At 45.6% G+C, this 19754-nt stretch overlaps 1 protein-coding gene across 4 annotated transcripts; it reads right to left on the bottom strand.

Annotated features, from left to right (window-relative positions):
• Window positions 1–648: 648 nt before the first annotated feature.
• Window positions 649–17606, bottom strand: LOC129824256 (sal-like protein 2). Of its 4 annotated transcripts, none has more exons than XM_055883763.1 (4): window positions 17436–17606; window positions 11306–11453; window positions 2470–6224; window positions 649–2083 (listed from the first exon to the last, which is right to left on the bottom strand). In XM_055883763.1, the coding sequence occupies exons 2-4, from the start codon at window positions 11379–11381 to the stop codon at window positions 1736–1738; spliced, it is 4179 nt and encodes a 1392-aa protein (XP_055739738.1). In that variant the 5' UTR covers window positions 11382–11453; window positions 17436–17606; the 3' UTR covers window positions 649–1735. The 4 variants fall into 4 exon arrangements, with proteins under 4 accessions (XP_055739738.1, XP_055739736.1, XP_055739739.1 ...); XM_055883761.1 differs by lacking the exon at window positions 17436–17606 and adding an exon at window positions 17195–17426; XM_055883764.1 differs by lacking the exon at window positions 11306–11453.
• Between the last annotated feature and the right edge of the window lie 2148 nt (window positions 17607–19754).

The following is a 19754-nucleotide window of genomic DNA, read 5'->3' as shown; positions in this document are numbered from 1 at the left end:
CTTTTGTAAGTGGTTAGATGAATTGGCACTAGCTAAATAGATCCACACAGACACCAAACCCACAGAATACTCAGTAACTGGTGCATCTGTGTGTGTTTAGTTGCACTCACACTCTCGAACTGTAATGCTTACACCTTGGCTATCCTTGCAACCCTCAATAGCCTGTGATCACTGTCTGAGCCGTCAGCCCCCTCCTGACCTTTCACACAGAGATTCAGGTTTCATTCACAATGCACGTGCAGCATACACACACACACACACACACACACACACACACACACACACACACACACACACACACACACACACACACACACACACACACACACACACACACACACACACACACACACACACACACACACACAGGGACTCTGCATGGCTGCTCTGGTTGTCATGGCTGAAGAGATTAGGGGCTGAAGTTGGGACAGCTGGCCTCTTTCCCCTCTCTTCCTTTCGGTTGATGTGACAGACACAGAAGAAGGCAGAGGAGTTGAATTGTGTTGAAAGAGAGCAGGAATTAGTGACGCCTGTGTGTCAGGAAACCTGCCAAGATGAAGGCAGTTAGGGTCTACTACACAGTGCTGTGCCAACACGCACGCACGGTCACACACTTGCACAAAGAAATGCCCACACGCACACACTATGTTCTTGCGTGCATGTAGCCATTTATTTGATGTCACTAACGGCAGTGTGTGCCGCACACATATGTATGTCACAAATCAACAAAACACACAGCTCTACGGCAGAATGTAGAACAGGCATGATAGGCGTCCAAAACACAGGGACATCGTCATCCGTCCCAGTTGTTGTTTCTTTATCTGTTTCTTTTTTTTAATCAATCTTAATTCTCTGGCATACACTGAAAGTACAACTCACAACAATATCAGACGTACACCTCTGATTCTTTTCTTTTTTTGTAGTAAAGACACAACACGAACCGAAGACAACGAGTTACAGAAAACGGACATCACTGTGGGACCAAACAACAATCAGCTTACTCATAAGATCCAAAGGAAAGGGTCACACAGGAAACTGTCTCGTTCTCTACCTGGCAGACCACAACCTCCTCTACTCTGCGCTTCTCTGCCCATCAGTTGGAAGAAGAGTCTGGAGTAATCTAGAGTTATTCACCATGACATAAAAGATTAGGTTTTGTACATTAGTAGGTTGAGGAGGAGAGACTGCATCTCCATAGACTGTCAGGGTTGAAGCTACTGTACAAGTTTAGTTTAGTGACCCCTCCCAATATGTTCCACCTACCTTACCCTTTTATGTTTGAATGAAGGAATTGTTTATGTGTGAACAGTGTTACTTCCTCTCTACCTTGCCTCATTTTCATTAGAGATTCTATCTATCAAATAAACATTGAGTCAGACTCTGTTCAGGAAAATGACCTTTAAAACTTGCTAAAGAAGAGCTCTGTCTAACAGAACTCTCATTCTAGAAACCAGCTCCAACTCTCATCATCTTGACAGTGACTTCTGGCCTCCTCAAGCTCTCAATCCTGGAGTCATGTCATCTGTTTGCATCCTTCAGCTTCCTCCTCGTTTAAAACAAAAGGCCAGGATGGCCAACTTACAGTTTTCACAAACTAACTAAGCAATTTACTCAGGCACTACCAAACCGACAGACTACTCAAATTATTTTGGAAGCAATACAATACAAAAGCCCATGATTTGACCCTAAGGAACAGTGAATGTCCATTGAGAGCACCAGAGCATCACAGAGCCAATCACATTGACTCTAGAGTAGGCCCTTCATCAGACCCCTCCCCTGAGCCCCTCCCAGTGGTCGGCTCTTTTGACAGTTGGGATCTAACAGGAGATTCAGCCAATCGGGGCATCTCCCCATCCTCTCCTTGGCTGCCACTGGTCGGGCCTTGTGCTGGGTCGTCTGCCGGGTCGTTGCTGGTGTTGAGGAAGGCTTGGTACTGGTTCCAGAAGCCCACGTTGCTCCTGGTGGCTGGCGGGGTGGAGGACGTTGTAGGTGTGTTAGCAGGAAGTCGCTCAGACGCTGAGCGCCCGCTCCGTACAGGGGGACGTATTGCCTTGACAACCCCTCCATGATGCTTCATGTGTCCCTGTGGATGAACATGAAAATAACAGATTTAATAAGTGCCACTCCGACCAACCACTGAGTCACCCTGGCTGGATATAGCATTTATATCACAAACATTTAGCTTGACTGATTCACCTCAGTCTGGACGGAGCCTTCTCATCAGTGAATGTTTCAGTTCAATGTAACCTGAAAACCAACTATCGGATCAAACTAGTTTTAGAAGTAATGTCAGGTTCATAGGTTGCAATGTTTTGGACATCGAATGTACAATTCCACAGATGAATAAACCACTTCAAAGCAGCTATAAACATGTAGTCCATTAAACATGTAGTCCATAAGAGAGGGCCAAGTTTTTTACCAACCCCACACCAATCTATACCCACATCATTCTCTCCCCCATTCTCTTACCTTCAGTCCACTGCGGCTGGCATACTCTTTCCCACACTCGACACAGCTGTAGGTCTTCTTCTCAGGGCGAGAAATGGGAGGGGGGAGAGTGGGAGCCAGACTGATCGGAACAGGGCCTTCCAGTCGGTCTCTGACACCACCCATCCCATCCTCCTTCCCATGGGAGCTGAGGTACGCCCCCAGCCTCGTCTCCCTGGTGTAGGCGACAGCTTTCTGGGGAACATCCCCAGCCTCAGTGTTGCCTGTCTCTGTAGTCTCTGACAGTGGTGCCATTCTGTGGTCCATATCAAGCACAGGGGCTTGCTTTGGTGCTGCAGGTGGGGAGGTTTCAACCCTGTCTTCCTCTGTGGGCTCTGGGGTGTTGGGTTTAGTAGGCTGTTCAGGGTCTAGTGTGGGTGCTAGGTAGGTTTTAGGGTACTCTGGGCTAAGGACAGAGGTAAAGGAGGGGGCTGGGCTAGGGTGTGCTACTGGGGCACCAAGTGTTGGAGTGCTCAGTAGATCTTCCAGGTTTGATCTTGGGCCAGGGAAGAAGACATCGAGAGGAAGGGAATTCTCACCCAATAGACAGTCTGACATCATGAGACTGGACAAAGGGGTGGTTTTGAGAACACTGGAGGAAGTGTGAGCAGGGCTTGTCTTACTGGCTGGAGTATCAATGGTTGTATCAAGGAGTTCCGCATGTTTGCCATCACTGACTGGGGAGCTTGAGTCGCCCAGGGCTGGAGGTGGGGAGGGCACGCTGACACACAAGACCGGGGGGTCGGCGCTGCCAGGCGGAGGGGTATGTGAGGTGGGGTTTAGGAAAGGGTCAGGGCTGAGGTCAGAGGGCGGGATCAGGTCGGGGCTGGAGGAGTGAGATCTGCTTGGCTCCCCGACACACGCTGGTGATGCCACACTGACGGATATGGGGGCAGAGCCTCCTACTAGGGTTTGAATGTGGGTGGACGCTGCTGAGCTCTTTGACTGGCTGCCTGAGGCTGCAGTGAAGCTCTCAGTAGAGACATTGAAGGTGTCATTGGGCTGGGGCTGGGGCTGGGACTGGAATATAGCGTCTGGCTCTGCCATTGGCTCTGACAGAGACTCCGGAGCGCCCTCCGGTGGCAGCTGCCCTCCCAGGTGCATGCGGATGTGGTGTTGCAGCACCAGTGCGTTGGTGAACTTGCGCTGGCACAGTGGGCAGGAGTTTTGGGCACGGGAGTTGGGCGGGCGGGCACGGTGGGTGGCCAGGTGGGACCGCAGGCTGCCCTTGGTGGAGAAGGAGCGTCCACACAGTTTACAGGGGAAGGGGCGCTCACCCAGGTGGGTGGCCTGGTGCAGACGCAGTGCCCTGGGGCAGCTCAGCACACGTAGACACACCCCACACTGGTTGGAGGCCAGGGAGCCAGTGTTCATGATGCCCAGGCCGGGGAGAATGGCGCCTGCCAGAGCGCTGCCCCCGTTGGCACTCATGCCCAGAGCGGCCACCATCTCTCTGGTGAAGTTGGAGACAGAGGTGGGGACGTGGGTGGAGGATGATGGTGAGGCCATCACGTAGGTGCTGGAGGTACTAGCACCCATGAGGCCGCTGCTGAACAACCCAGCGGAGGCCATGCTGCTGTGAGAGGTCTCCCCTGAGGAGGAGGCCCAGGAAGCGGAGGTGGGAGGCTCCTTCTCCAGCTTTTCCACCAGTCGCTGCAGCTTGGAGGTGTCTGAGGAAGGAGTGGAGGAGGAGGTGGAGGTGGTGAAGGCCTGGGCTTTGGGGTAGTGGGAGAAGGGGAAGGAGAGCTGAGAGTGGGTGGAGGAGAGGTGGGAAGAGCCTGGAGCAGGGGGTGGAGGGCGGAGTAGGCCCAAGGCAGGGTGATGGTGGGGGGAACCAGAGGGGAAGAGGAGTTTAGGGAGGTGGGCCAGCTGGGAGTAAGCAGAGTGAGACATCATGGGAAGGTGAGGGGGCGTGTTCTCATCAAAGCACTGCTGCTTGGCCCCTTTAAAGAACCCAGCAATGGCGGAGGCGGCCGAGGAGGGAACAGAGAGGTGAGAGGAGGCGAGGGAGGAGGACGCAGAGGAGGAAGAAGAGGATGTGAGTGAGGAAGCAGCAGAGGATATGGAGGCAGCGGCAGCTGCAGCAGCGGCTTGGTTGAGCCGCAGGAGGGAGTGGGCGGTGGAGATGAGGGCCAGGTCCACACTGGGGGGCAGGGGAAGTGAAGAGGGGGGAGCACTGGTGGACACCCCCAGAGAAAAGCCCCCTCCGGCACCATCCACCTCCATACCGTCTCCATACGGGTCATCCTCAGCTCGCCGTTTACGACGCCTCTGAGCCTGCGCTGCGCTTACGCTCAGACCAGTGCTGCTCATTGGCTGACCCTGGGGCTCAGACCCCCCCACTGGTCCCATACCCATTCCAAATAGGGAGGGGGGGAGGAGGGAGAGCGAGAGCTCTGGGTTCTGCTCGCGGTGGCGGAGGAAGTGCACCTTGAGGTTGCCGCGGGTGGTGAAGCGGCTGAGGCAGACAGGGCACTGGTAGGGCCTCTCACCCGTGTGGGAGCGCAGGTGGATCTGCAGGGACGAGTCACTGCTGAACAGCTTCCCACAGAACCGACAGGCATGCTGCAGACGCCCCAGGGAGGAGGACGAGGACCCCGCTGAGGAGACAGACAGGTGGGGCTCCTGAGAGGAGGGGGGTGCCATAGAGGCAGTGGTGGGCAGGGGCGGGGTGAGGAAGGACAGACCACTGTGGCCACTGGTTAAGGTGGTGTTGGGGGATTTCTCATGGAGGAAACGAGTGGGCAAGGCCAGGGAGAGGGCCAGGGGGTAGTTGGAGGAAGCCATGGTGGAGATGGCAGACGAGGCAGAGGAGGAAGAGGAGGAGGAGGAAGGGCGGACACTGGTCCCAGGGTAAAGATAAGACCCAGTAGCCCCTCCTGCACCCTCCATCTGAGGCTTGTGTGGACGCAGGACATGGGACAGGCTGTGGCTGGGCTTGGAGGGCTTGGAGGCCGGCTGGGGAGGGAGCAGGGTGGAGAAGCAGGCCAAGAGAGGGGCTACAGTGTTAGGAGGCTGAGTGGGTGTAGGCTGGGGAGGACTGGAGGTCCTCTCACTGCCCTCTAGACAGAGCTGGGGCAGAGGAGGCAGGAGGATCTGGGGCACCTCCAGGGCACAGGAGGCCCCACCCAGCCGCAGCACCTGCCTGCAGATCTCCTCCGTCATCTGCATCTGGTGGATTTGCCTCTGCTGCAGCACCCGCAGCTCTTCCAGGATCACTGCGATGCTAAGGTGGGCACGGGGTGGAGGGGCAGAGGCAGTGCTCGGGCTTGGGGAGGGCGTCACGGGGCTGGGGGGGCCCTCTGGAACGGGGCTAGGGCTGCCAGGGTGGGGCGGGGGGCAGAGGGAGGCTGATGAAGAGGAGGAGGAGGTGGTAGTGGCTGACACGCCTAGCTTGGGAGAGGCCATGAGAGAGCGGGGAGGGTGGGTCTGACTGGAAGGTGACGTGGAGGTGAGGTCGGGGAGGCTCAGGACTGTCTGGGAGGAGAGGGAGGGATCGGGGAAGTCAGGGGAGAGGGAGGACTGGGGGTCTGCAAAGGAGATGGGGCAGGGAGTGGGCTGGCAGGGGGAGCGGGAGAGGGGGGAGCCCTCGCTTGGTAGAGAGGGGGTGTGAAGCCCCCTGAAGTTGGGACCTTGAGCCAGTGGGGGGTGGTAGCTCTGAGGAGAGAAGGAAGATGAAGAGGAGGAGGAGTCTGTGGTCAAAGGAAAGGAAAATGACTTCACTGCCAACTGGTCATCTGAAAAAAGTAGAGAAAGAAGACAAGAGAGAAAGTTGACTTAGTTATTGGAATATTGAGCAAGACAGAGCTTTGAATCTACTTAACACACTTTTACTACTTTCAGTTCATAAAACTCAGTGAAATCTATTTGAGCACTGCTCAGAACGCTCTCTTGAGAGTGTTTTCCACCAGTCAACCTTATCTGACAGTGAGTGTTGACACGCAAATGATGATCAGTGGGTAGCAAAGAATAGCAACTGACGCAAATCCATCATACAGGTAACAACTACGAGTAAATGAAATGCCTCTGTCCCTCTGAGAATTGTGATTTTGCAAGTAGTAGCAGATAGGACTGAAGCCCTCAGATAACATCTATACATTCGGAGACCATGCTGTCAGGTGAACATCAGATCAAGGCCCAGTTTGCCTCTTTATTCTCTTCTCCACCACCTCATCATCCAAACTCCCCCTCTCTTCCCTCTTTACTTCACTCTTTATTGTCTCTGTCCTTGTCAACTCTGCCCCCCCACACCCAAATTCCCCTGGCTTGCAAGACTACACCAGCCACACTGAGCAGCCTACCTTGTTTCCACGGCAACACAGGACAGAGGACAATGGTCCCTAAAACCTCTTACAACCCTGACCTCTGAAAAAGACACGCATATATAGACATGCACTCTATCACACTCTCTCTCTCTCTCTCTCTCTCTCTCTCCATTTGTTCTGTCTTTCATCTCTTGGTGCACCCTTCCCCCATAACCCAATAGGGTGTCAGGGACAGGCAGTCTGTGGGTACTGGACAGTGGCTGTGTTTGGCAGGCAGACTTGACCTTAAGAACACTGGGGTCACACATTCCTTCTAGTTCTGGGCAGGCAGAGGAAGAGGTGGGGTCAAAAGAAAACAAACAGGCTACCAGACTCGATGACTCACAGACCATCAACGACCACACTTCACTACCAAAACACACACACACAAATACATACACACACCCACATCTACAATAACAAACACAATATTACTACACCATATCACTACAATGTTACTACACTATTAGACCCAACTATACTGGTTGCAGACCTACAAATGCACATAAACACATACAGTGCATTCAGAAAGCATTCAGACCCCTTGACTTTTTCCACATTTTGTTACGTTATAGCCTTATTCTAAAATGGATTAAATATTTTTTTTCTCATCAATCTACACACAATAACCCACAATGACAAAGCAAAAACAGGTTTTTATACATTTCTGCAAATGTATAAAACATCTAAAAGTGAAATATCACATTTAGATAAGTATTCAGACCCTTCACTCAGTATTTTGTTGAAGTACCTTTGGCAGCAATTATAGCCTTGAGTCTTTTTGGGTAGGACACTACAAGCTTGGCACACCTGTATTTGGGGAGTTTCTCCCATTCTTCTCTACAGATCCTTTCAAGCTCTGTCAGGTTGGATAGGGAACAAGTATTTTCAGAGATGTTTGATTGGTTTCATGTCCGGGCTCTGGCTGGGTCACTCAAGGACATTCAGAGTCTTGTCCAGAAGCCACTCCTGCATTGTCTTGGCTGTGTGCTTAGGGTGGTTGTCCTATTGGAAGGTGAACCTTCGCCCCCAGTCTGAGGACGTGAGCGCTAGGGAGCAGATTTTCATCAAGGATCTCGCTGTACATTGCTCCGTTCATCATTCCCTCGATCCTGATTAGTCTCCCAGTCCTTGCCGGTGAAAAACATCCCCACAGCATGATGTTGCCACCACCATGCTTCACCGTATGGATGGTACCAGGTTTCCTCCAGACGTGACGCTTGGCATTCAGTCCAAAGAGTTCAATCTTGGTTTCATCAGACCAGAGAATCTTGTTTTTCATGGTCTGAGAGTCCTTTAGTTGCCTTTTGGCAAACTCAAAGCGAGCTGTCATGAGCCTTTTACTGAGGAGTGGCTTCCGTCTGGTCACTCTACCTAGGCCTGATTGGTGGAGTGTTGCAGAGATGGTTGTCCTTCTGGAAGGTTCTTCCATCTCCACAGAGGAACTCTGGAGCTCTGTCAGAGTGACCATCAGGTTCTTGGTCACCTCCTTGACCAAGGCCCTTGACCCCAATTGCTCAGTTTGGCCAGGCAGCAAGCTCTAGGAAGAGTCTTGGTGATTCCAAACTTCTTCCATTTAAGAATGATGGAGGCCACTGTGTTCTTGGGGACCTTCAATGCTGCAAACATGTTTTGGTACGCTTCCCCAGATCTGTGCCTCGACACAATGCTGTCTTGGAACTCTTCGGACAATTCCTTTGACATCATGGCTTGGTTTTTGCTCTGACATGCACTGTCAACTGTGGAACCTTATAAAGACAGGTGTGTGCCTTTCCACATCATGTCCAATCAATTGAATTTACCACAGGTGGACTCAATCAAGTTGTAGAAAAATCTAAAGGATGATCAATGGAAACAGGATGCACCTGAGCTCAATTTCGAATCTCATAGCAAAGGGTCTGAATATTTATGTAAATAAGGTATTTCTGTTTTTTATTTTTAATACATTTGCAAATATTTCTAAAAACCTGTTTTCACTTTGTCATTATGGGGTATTGTGTGTAGATTGATGATGATTTTTAAAAATTGAATCCATTTTAGAATAAGGCTGTAACGTAACTAAATGTGGAAAAAGTAAAGGGGTCTGAATACTTTCTGAACGCACTGTATAGCAAGGATCATCAACTAGATTCACCAACCAGCCAATTTATTTATTGAGTGGCTGGTCAGAGGGCATAATAAAACAAATATTTTTAGATTGCAAATTGACTGCAAGAAGCCTAAACACATATAATATTTTACTAAAATAGAATATTTTCAAAACTTGATTACATTTGGGGACATTGCCTGGCGTAGTGTGCCGTCTTTCGGATGGGACGATAAAATTAGTGTCCTGACTCTCTGTGGTCATTCAAAATCCAATGGAACATATTGTAAAAGTAGGGGTGTTCACCCCGATGTGATGGCTAAATTCCCAACCTGGCTACATTCCATCATGGCCACCTAATCAACCTCCTCATTCCTAATTGGCATATATCACTCTTCACCTCTCTACCTGATAGCTGATGCGTGGTGAGCTTTCTGGCACAAAAATGGTCGCCGTGCATCACTGAGGTGGGTGCTACACATTGATGGTGAATGAGGTGAGTTTCCCCATACTATGTAAACAGTGGTGTAAAGTACGTAAGTAAAAATACTTGAAAGTAAGTCATTTTTTGCGGTATCTGTACTTTACTTTACTATTTATATTTTTGCCAACTTTGAATTTTACCTCACTACATTCCTAAAGAAAATAATGTACCTTTCACTCCATACATTTTCCATGACACCCAAAAGTACTTGTTGCATTTTGAATGCTTAGTAGGACAGGAAAATTGTCCAATTCACTCACTTATCAAGAGAACATCCCTGGTCATCCCTACTGCCTCTGATCTGGCAGACTCACTAAACACATGCTTCATTTGTAAATTGTGTCAGTGTTGGATTTGAAATATTTTTTGGGGGAAAATGGTGCCGTCTAGTTTGCTTAATATAAGGAATTTGAAATGATTTATACTTTTACTTTTAAAACATAAGTATATTTTAGCAATTACATTTACTTATGATACGTAAGTATATTTAAAACCAAATAGTTTTAGATTTTTACTCAAGTAGTATTTAACTGGGTGACTTGTACTTTTACTTGAGTAATTTTCTATTAAGGTATTTTTACTTTTACTCAAGTTTGACAATTGGGTACTTTTCCCACCACTGTATGTAAAATGCTTTGAGTACCTCAGTTGGTAGAAAAGCGCTATATAAATCCAATCAATTATCATTTATTATTTGTATACGATCATGTCTCTCTATTATTCGTGGCAATACTTGTGAACATATTTCCAAAATTATAATCGCTTGGATCTGATTTCCTGGTGTTTTTACAGTCTCATGTCAAACAATAAAAATTCAACAACAACAAAAAAATATTAATATACACCCTATATATATTATTTTTTTTTTGCTCAGAAAACTTGGTGGCCAAATAAAACCGCCGTGGGCCGGCAGTTGGGGAATCCTGACACACACACACACACACACACACACACACACACACACACACACACACACACACACACACACACACACACACACACACACACACACACACACAATATTACTAAAACCTACCACCACAATGTTACTAGACTATTACACCTAATTAGCCCTCTGTGACTGGTCGTAGACCTGCAAACACATATAAACACATATAGACACACACACACTAGTTCTTAGGTATGTTCATGCCTCACTGCTCAACGACAAAGCCCTAGAGGGACAATGGGATTGCATGTTATTGCAGTTACAACACCTTATAAAGCACCACTTCATCAGTTCCTCTACCATCTCCCTCTCATCTCCTAAATGGCGTTCCAAAATCGAAAAAAACATGCATATTTGGAATGATAGAGTTTTCAGTGTAACACTGTAACATCTTCTCTATACTCTATTGCCTCTACGTTTTCATCTTTCCTCCTCTTTATATGCCCACCAACTGGGTGGTCTGTGTCTTTCAATCTGGCAATACAAGGAGGGTTGGTGAAGGCAGTGAGAAGGAAAAAAACACATACACTAATACCTAGGATCAGAAAGAAGAAAACAAGACTCCTAAGACACAATAATTGCAATAATATCACACCCTTGCTGACATATTAAAAGGAGCATCATAGCATCCCCACAACTTTAGATTCTGAACTGACAGAGATAGGGTCAACGTTTTCAATAAAACTCTCGCCAAAACTTTCCAGGTGACAGGTACTATATACTGTCTCTTTAAGTCTCGTTAAACATGTGCCACTACACAAGCACTGTTCTGTGGAGGAAATCAAGTTATTAACTGCCCAGAAAAATATATTTCCAAAAAACAATATAACAACTTGGCCTATTTATTTGAAAAATCGTGTCAAGCTATATTTAGAAAAACACAAATGGAGAAAAACAAACATTTGACAACACAACATAAAAAGTTGATTATTTCCATACTAATAGCTACTGTATTCAGGTGTTGACTTGCATATCAATAATAGTCCATTTCTCACCATGCTCTAGTATTGGAGAGGCGGCAGGGAGCGGGCTCATGAGCTGCTGGGGTCGTTTCTGTTTCCGACGAGACATGCTTCAGCAGGACGCGACTGATGCAGCGGTACATGGGCCAACAGAATGCTTAGATTTTTTTCTCCCTGCACACTGAAAAAGTGGTTAACTAAATTACGCGAATTAGAAGAGAAGCACAGGTGAATTTTCCGCCACAAATGTCCAACTCCGTTGGTGGCATCGTGGTGCAAAAGTGAAAAACTTGTGAAGACTACAGGCATGTGTTTCAATTTTTTCTCTCAACAAGTCTTCTTTTCTCAAACTCACCGTTAGACCCCCCCCTTCTCTCACAAAACACACACACACACACATAGTCCTCTTGTTCAACCACTACATTTGCATTCAAATGGCGAATGAACACCACTTCTTTTGAGCCATGACTCCCTCCTCACTCCTCTTGCCTCCACCTCACCCACAAAAACCCATCACGTTCTGTCATTCAGACAAACACAATCATGTGGACCCAAAAAAGTGCTGTCCATTGATTTAAATACTAAATCATCCCCATGACGCAAATAAAACTTCAAAACTGCACTACATTTCATCTTAGTCCATATAGCCTACATTTGATGAAGAACAGTAGGTCAATTCATTTACACCTCTCACTTGATTTGATTTGTCTCTTTGTATCAGTGTACACGTTTTACTATACTTGTGAGTACCAAAAGTCCTCAAAAGAATAGTAAACCAACTAAAATTCAGAGAAGTGAGGACATTTTTCCGGTCCTCACTTTTAAAAAGGCTATTTTAGGGGTTAGGTTTAGGGTTGAGGTTAGAATTAGGGGTTAGTGGTTAGGGTTAGGTTTAGGGTTAAGGATTAGGGAAAATAGGATTTTGAATCGGAATCAATTGTTGGTCCCCAAAAAGTCCTCACAAGTATAGTAAGACATAGCTGTGTGTGTGTGTGTGTGTGTGTGGGGGGGGGGGGGGGGGGGGGTAGATCCAGTAAAAAAAAACACATTTAAAAAAATCTCTCACTCTGGCTGCCCCTCATTTTCATTAGCTCTCCACGTGGTAAGCAGTAGAGCCGGATGTTGAAAAGGAAGCATTGTGCTTCGCGTCAGTGGTCCTGTGTATTCGAGAGGCTCACGGAGGGTGATGCTCACTCAGCTGTGTCCTAGCGCCATTGTCGCAAATTCCTGTTCATTCAGTGGCCTGTTAATGGAGCTTTTGCATCGGGAACGCTGGAAGGGAGGTAGATGGAATTCCAAGTTGGGGTTCCACCAATAGATTGGTTGGACACTGCTGCTCACCGTCCGTCAATCATCCATTACAAAGAGTTGACTGGACTCACCTCTTTGAATAGTATATCTATAATCAAGGGAGGATGCTATTTTGTGGGTAGGCCAACCTGTACCCAAACATGCACGCACATGCTCACACAACCACACAGACATACACACACACACACACACACACACAAACACACATGTTTGTTTTACTATCCTTGTGGGGACCAAACAATTGATTCCCACTCAAAATCTTATTTTCCCTAACCCCTAACCCTTAACCCTAAACCTTTAACTGAACCCTAGCCTTAACCCTAACCCCCTAACACTCAACCTAACCTTAACTCCTAACCCTAAACCTAACCCTAAACCTAAACCCTAACCCTAAACCTGACCCCTAAGCCTAAAATAGCCTTTTTCCTTGTGGGGACAGGCGAAATGCCCCCACTCGTCCGAATTGTCCTTGTTTTACTATCCTTGTGAGGACTTCTGGTCCCCACAAGGATAGTAAAACTAAAAACACACACACACAAATACACCTTGTCTTATTTTTCCAATGGGGTTTACAAGCTTCTGAACCTGGCAGGTAAATGGTGCCAGGAGATGGAGATGTTTCAAAGCACTATCACTAGCTATCTAGTCTAGACGGGTTGCCTCCCACAATGTAACAATGTTCCAGCCTTAGAGATGTATAGAGTTCGCAATGTTGTATCTGTCCCATTATGGTGTTTATTTCCTCGTCCCCAGGCCCAAATTGCTGGTGCATAGAGCCTGGTAACAGTGTGGGACTGTTCGGGACTGTTTGGGGTGTGGACTTACTGGGTGACATGATAATCAATTCAAATATTGCTGTTCATGCGAATACATAGCTAGCCAGCGTAACTCTGCTAGCCGTCCTGTAACATGATTGAATCCATTCAGTTGTGCAACTGACTAGGTATCCTCTTTTCCTTCCCTTCAAATAGAAAAGGCGGCGTAGTTGTGCGGAACACTATCCCCAGTAAAAAGTACAAACACGATCTTTTCCGTACCAATGGCAATGATGCATAACGCCAAGACTACTTTAAAGCACTGGAGGAAATTGTTGGACACATCTCTGTGGGAGATGGCTTGCCACAGACAGTTTGCGAAGTGTCAAACTCTTCTTAAAACTCTTCTTAGAGGATACTACAAACGTATCTTTGAATTGGCGAGAATAGGCAGTTTATTTTGAGAAAAAGAATATCCATATTGCGCGAACTAACCAAGTTCTCTTTGTTGCACACAAACACAAAAACAATACTGGCCCCTGGATGCAGCACACTTTAGGGGAGGTTCTAAGGGTTGCACTAGATGATGATGGACTGAGAGATTAAAACCAGTGTTTTTTTTGTCCGCTCCCGCCATAGGCTACAAGGTTACTCCCGATCTGAGGCGCTTGGAAACCAGATGGTTCAACAGAGGCTGGTGGGCGAGATTATGGTGTCTGTGAGCGCATGGGCAGCACCATTGAGGCCATCTCCATTTTGAAGTGGTCTATTTTCTTCTTCTACTACTTCTATAAGTTGGTAAACAAACTGAAACGGTGCATACTACCACCTGGAGTGTGTTGTTTGAACAAGTATAAAGACAAGGTTGGCAATTTACTGCCACCTGCCGTTATGGAATGTTTGCTCACAAGTATAATTCATTGGTTGATCCCTTCAGGGCCCGCCATTGAGGTTATCTCCATTTTAAAGTAGTCCAATTTCTTCTTGTTTTTATGTTTGAAAATAGTGTCAAGCTAATTTTGGTGATTAACCTCCACCTGCAGTGCTGGAGTCTGCGTAATTTATTTATTGTGCCCACTAGATGGCGGTCATGTAGCTTAAAGCCATTTACAAACTAGGCAAACCAATTTGAAGAAGAAGACAATGCTCTGATCACTGGCTGATCAATCCAACCCATAGGAATCCCCACCCAGTTGCCTACTTTAAAATTGTGGAAGAACGTGTTATTTCCATGTAATGGTCTCTATACATCTCTATGGAACAGCGAAGCACGTCACTGGCTTATCTAGTGACATCACAGCCTTATCAACTTGTTGCCCTAGCATCAACATCCCCATCGGACACAAATTAGTAGCTAGCTAGTTAGCGAAATGGAAAAAGATGAGCTTATTTTTAATGAGTGCATTTTGCAAGTGGCTAGTTTGCATCATCGACCATCACTAAAACCACTGCAAAGGTTTTGCCCCTTCCCAGATTTTTCTTCGAAATGTCCAAGAGAATCTGATATCTTCCACATACCTAGAGCTGTTGCTCTAGACCTGGGATTTCCGAGACTACTAGCTATCACTGGCTAACAGGGGAGAAATACAACCTACACCACATAAATGGTTCCTAGCCTCCCATGCATATGCTTCTTTCTGTCCCTAAGTGTTAGGAACTCCACTCTCCATCCCCCACGACCAGACCCTGAGAGTCTAGGAGGTAACCTAAACCTGCCTCTCAAACTGTCTCTGACCTGTGTCGTGATAGGTTGCTAGGGAGTTTACTAGGGGGCCAGACATCTGCCCATCCTCTTGATTATACAGGTCACAAAATACTTGGAAGTCTCCCTCAGGCATTGGCAGAGAGCAACATCTCTGTCTCTGCCCATCAACAACTGCACTCATTTATATCTCTGGACTTGTTGGATGGTGTGTGCCCAAAGTGAGTTGTGTGACATTTGTATATTGTTCTTCATAGTTAGTTACTACTATTGCCTATTGTATGTTGCCCCTCTGAGTTTACTGTGTTGTGTAATACTCTGCAGGTGGCATATGCAATCTATACAGTCCTTACTGCTATATTCTGTAAGATTCAGTATCTGTGCCCTGGTGTATTCATGTTGTATGTGTGTATTCATTACCTTTGTTTCTGTCCATTACAGAACCACTACCTTTCCTACTTTTCATCCCCATTTACATCTCAAGCGTGTGTAAATAAAGTTATTGTGTGTATCAACTCTGGGCATGTCTTATTCCCCTCTAACCAGGGGCAGGATAAGTGGGTCACAAACCAGTAGAATACTCTCTTTTACTAACACTAAAACGGAAACTAAATAATGTAAACACGAAATAGGAGTGTTTTTATCAAACTAAAACCTAATAAAAAATAGTAAATCAAGTCGGGAAACTAAGTGAAACTAAACTGAATTTAAAATAAAATCGAAAAACGAATAGAAATAAAAACGAATATAAAAACTGCAAACTATAATAAACTTTAATCACATACTAATCCACCTAGTCGTGTTTTCAACTATTTTACGATTATAAACCTTGAGTTGCTACTGCTGGGTGGAGAGCCCTTACCTTACCACACACACATTTTACATTAAGGCCACAATTGCATACGCACAGCTACATTGCAGGCCTACCACACAATCGATTTGCATGACAAGTTAACACAAAACAAACAGAGAACGCTACAGAAGGCTTAAAGAAATGAAAGGCCTTATGACGCACGTTTAGCCTCCTATATAGCTGTAGCCGGGCAGCTTGCTCTTCATTTATTTTATAGGATACTTAGTTCCCTGTGTTGCACTTGCATCACATTATGGCCAACATGAAACCCTTTCAGAAATGTACAGTATGCTATAGTGCATCATATCATGTGTGTACATGATTGTGCACAATTGTGTATTTTTTTGCGCAAAATGCACATTTCTTTGCCCTGATTTTGACCGTATCCTCCTGTTCTACATAGGCCCGCACATCTGGTACGCACATCACCACCCCAAACACACACACACACACACACACACATACACTTAACCCTCTGCTGTTTCCCCCAAACCTGTTTTAAAGAACCATTAAAAATCGATTGATATAAACATAAATCTTGTAAATATCAAGCAATTTAAATATAATTTGGTATTGTGGATTGTAGGCCTACAAATATCTGAACATTAAAATAAAAAAGACAGTTATTCACCAAGCCTATTTTGGGTTACCTCTAAAATAGGTTTCCCATTCACAGTTGGCACCATGGGTAGGACTATTCTATTTGGGGGCTATGCTTTGAGTCAATAACAATGTATGCGTCATAATACAGTTGTCATCCTTGCCTCCCATAATTTGGACATTGAATGTATAGCTTAATGTGTTGGGATCAACGTGTCTGCTGCCAGACAGTGATGTATAGGCCTATCCTGATTTGACTGTTTGATGTGGCCTACACGTATACATTTTAGAATTCGCTTTTCAGAGACGTACGATATATTTATACAACCTTTCATCACTAGAAACAGTGTTTTATAGTTGGAAAAAAACGAAGAATAAATCAAAAACGTTGTTCGTGTATCGCAAACTATTTAATTATATTTAAGCATAGCCTATTGTGCCAACAAAGCATTTGTGTTTTTCGTAGCATCGCACAATGACATTTAAATCGACGATCTAACATTTTAAAAACGCTTGAGAACAGCGCTATAACTTCTGCTGTCCCGCTACTGTACCGGCGACCTGTTGCATGCGTGCGCGCGCACTGATCATAACAAGTTATGATTTCATAAATTATTATGACTGCCCTAAAATATCGCTAGAAATTGCTCATGTCCCTCGTTTGCGTCGTCGACATAAATAAAATAACGGAAATTACTCACCATGTTAGAATCGATGATATTTGACAGTGGTTTACAAAATTATAAAATATGTTGGGCAATAGGCTAAGTCTCCCAGTCGGGACATCGACATAGCCTTTTCCGGCATTCAGCCACAAAGATGCGCAGTCGTCCCTTAGACAGACGGGCGGAACACCGCATTGGCAAATTATTTATTTATATCGTCGCAGTGTAGAGGGACTATTTGGTATCTTAAATGTATCAATTCATTGTTTTTACTGACCCAGAGAAAGAGGCGGGGGAGGGTGAAGATAGGCTAGCATACTATGCGGTAATGAAAGGGAATTGGATTAGTATTCCTGTCATCCTCCTCCCCTTCCCCTTTCAATCCTCTTTGTAGGCTATTTGGCGAGGGCGGCCTGTTTCTCGCTCTGTGTCTGTGGTTTCTGCAGCAGTGGCGGCTGTCTGTTCATCGGTCTGTTCGTCCTATCCGGACACTGTCCCACTATAATTAATGACATTCATCGCCACCATGACTTGTCCTATAGGACACAGCCTGACCACGACTAGACTAGTCTACCAATTGATTTTTTTTTTTTACCGACTCGCATATCTTCCCCGTATTAAATCCATGGGGGCATTGTGCAAATCTCGTGTAGGCCTAACACCTAGGAACTATTTGAATAGCTCCTAACCTAGAAGTTCCAATGCAGGACTTATTTTTCCACCTGGCTATCATTTTTGTCAACTACTAGACTATAACATTATAATGTCTCTTAGAACAAACCCCATTCTATTCCTATTCTATTCATAGAGGAAATTCATTAGGGACCATGGAAAGAATGCATAGGCCTTTAGCAAAATATACAGCACATAAATGGCACATGACATGAAGAATGTTTACAACAGTCAGTAAAACATTTTAGCAGTCAAAATGTCACCCCAAATATCACACACAGGTCTATAAAAATGATAATGCTCATCATCACTCTTTTGTCCAGCGTGTAGGCCTACTGAACTCCCCACCAATGCAATTGTTATCAGGCTGTGTATGTGTTCTTATCAGACCCAGCGTATATAGTCTCTCATTGTGTTTTAGACAGTAGTCACACTTCAAGGCACATAAGAGATAGCAAGGGTATGTTTTAGGTGAGTGTATATTGGTCTGACCCAGCCAGCACTGATGACAACCAACGGCCTCGTGCAACAAGTTATAAAATCTGACATACTGTACCTTCGTGAAGATGTAGAGGAATGAGTCCACTAGGGGGCTCACTAATACCAAAAACAAGGTTGTGTGGTAGGCCAGTGAATGCATTTGCTTTAGCTCGCCAGGTTGCCGACTCTAGTTGGGCATATACAATGAGTGTACAAAACATTAAGAACACCTTCCTAATATTGAGTTGCTCTCAGAACAGCCTCAATTCGTCTGGGCATGGCCTCTACAAGGTGTCGAAAGCATTGACTCCAATGCTTCCCACAGTTGTGTCAAGTTGGCTGGATGTCCTTTGGGTGGTGGACCATTCTTGGTACGCATGGGAAACTGTTGAGAGTGAAAAACCCAGCCGCGTTTCAGTTCTTGAAACAAACCGGTGCGCCTGGCAGCTACTACCATACCCTGTTCAAAGGCACCTTGTGAATGCCATGCATACACAATCCATGTCTCAATTGTTTCAAGTCTAAAAAGTCCCTCTTTAACCTGTCTCCTCCTTTCATCTACACTGATTGAAGTGGATTTAACAAGTGAAATCAATAAGGGATCATATTTTTCACCTGGATTCACCTGGTCAGTCTGTGTCATGGAAAGAGCAGATGTTCTTAATGTTTTGTACACTCAGTGTATACATTTTCAAAACATTTGGAAATCAGTTCATCCACCATCACTAACACAATGGAAAAATCGAATGATTTGTTATTGAAATAGCATGGGTGAGTGAGAAAAACAAATTAGTAAAATATAAGGCCATGTGGCTATTTATAATGCAGGCACTAGGGATGGGGGTGTGAGCATGCGGTTCTGGGCAAAGGAGATGTAGTCGTTGTTTGTGTGCATCTGTAAGTTGTTGTTAGTATGTTTATGTTTGTATTTGGTGTGAAGAAAAAGGGAGAAAAAAAATCAGAAAAAAAATACACAATGCAGTGATGGAGAACCATACAGACACTTTGCATTAACAACTTTATCTATCTATAGCCTACTATACAGTACTTGAGTATGCCAATACTTTCTGTTTCAACTCAGTCTATGTTATTAATATCAATATCTCTACAATGCTCAACAAATGATGTGCATCTTCCCACATAAAATTGTTGTAAATTATTCATGGCACCGACCCTGTTATATAGCTCACAATCTCATGTTTCTCTTATTTCTCATGTGTTTATTTACATTATATTATTTTCAAGAAGATTTAAGTCAAAACTGTAATTCGGCTACTTAGGAACATTCACTGTCTTCTTGGTAAGCAACTCCAGTGTATATTTGGCCTTGTGATTTAGGTTATTGTCCTGCTGAAAGGTGAATTAATCTCCCAGTGTCCGTTGGAAAGCCGACTGAACCAGGTTTTCCTCTAGGATTTTGCCTGTGCTTAGCTCCATTCCGTTT

This window comes from Salvelinus fontinalis, chromosome 26, assembly GCF_029448725.1.
Source record: "Salvelinus fontinalis isolate EN_2023a chromosome 26, ASM2944872v1, whole genome shotgun sequence".
Lineage (NCBI taxonomy): Eukaryota > Metazoa > Chordata > Actinopteri > Salmoniformes > Salmonidae > Salvelinus > Salvelinus fontinalis.
This window is presented reverse-complemented; position numbering and strand designations above follow the sequence as displayed.

Coding starts and splice junctions, on each gene's coding strand:
- LOC129824256 (XM_055883763.1), bottom strand. CDS start 11,381: ATGTCTCGTCGGAAACAGAAACGACCCCAGCAGCTCATGAGCCCGCTC. Junction 6,225..11,305: donor CTCTCCAATACTAGAGCATG/GTGAGAAATGGA, acceptor TACTTTTTTCAG/ATGACCAGTTGGCAGTGAAG. Junction 2,084..2,469: donor CCAGCCGCAGTGGACTGAAG/GTAAGAGAATGG, acceptor GTTCATCCACAG/GGACACATGAAGCATCATGG.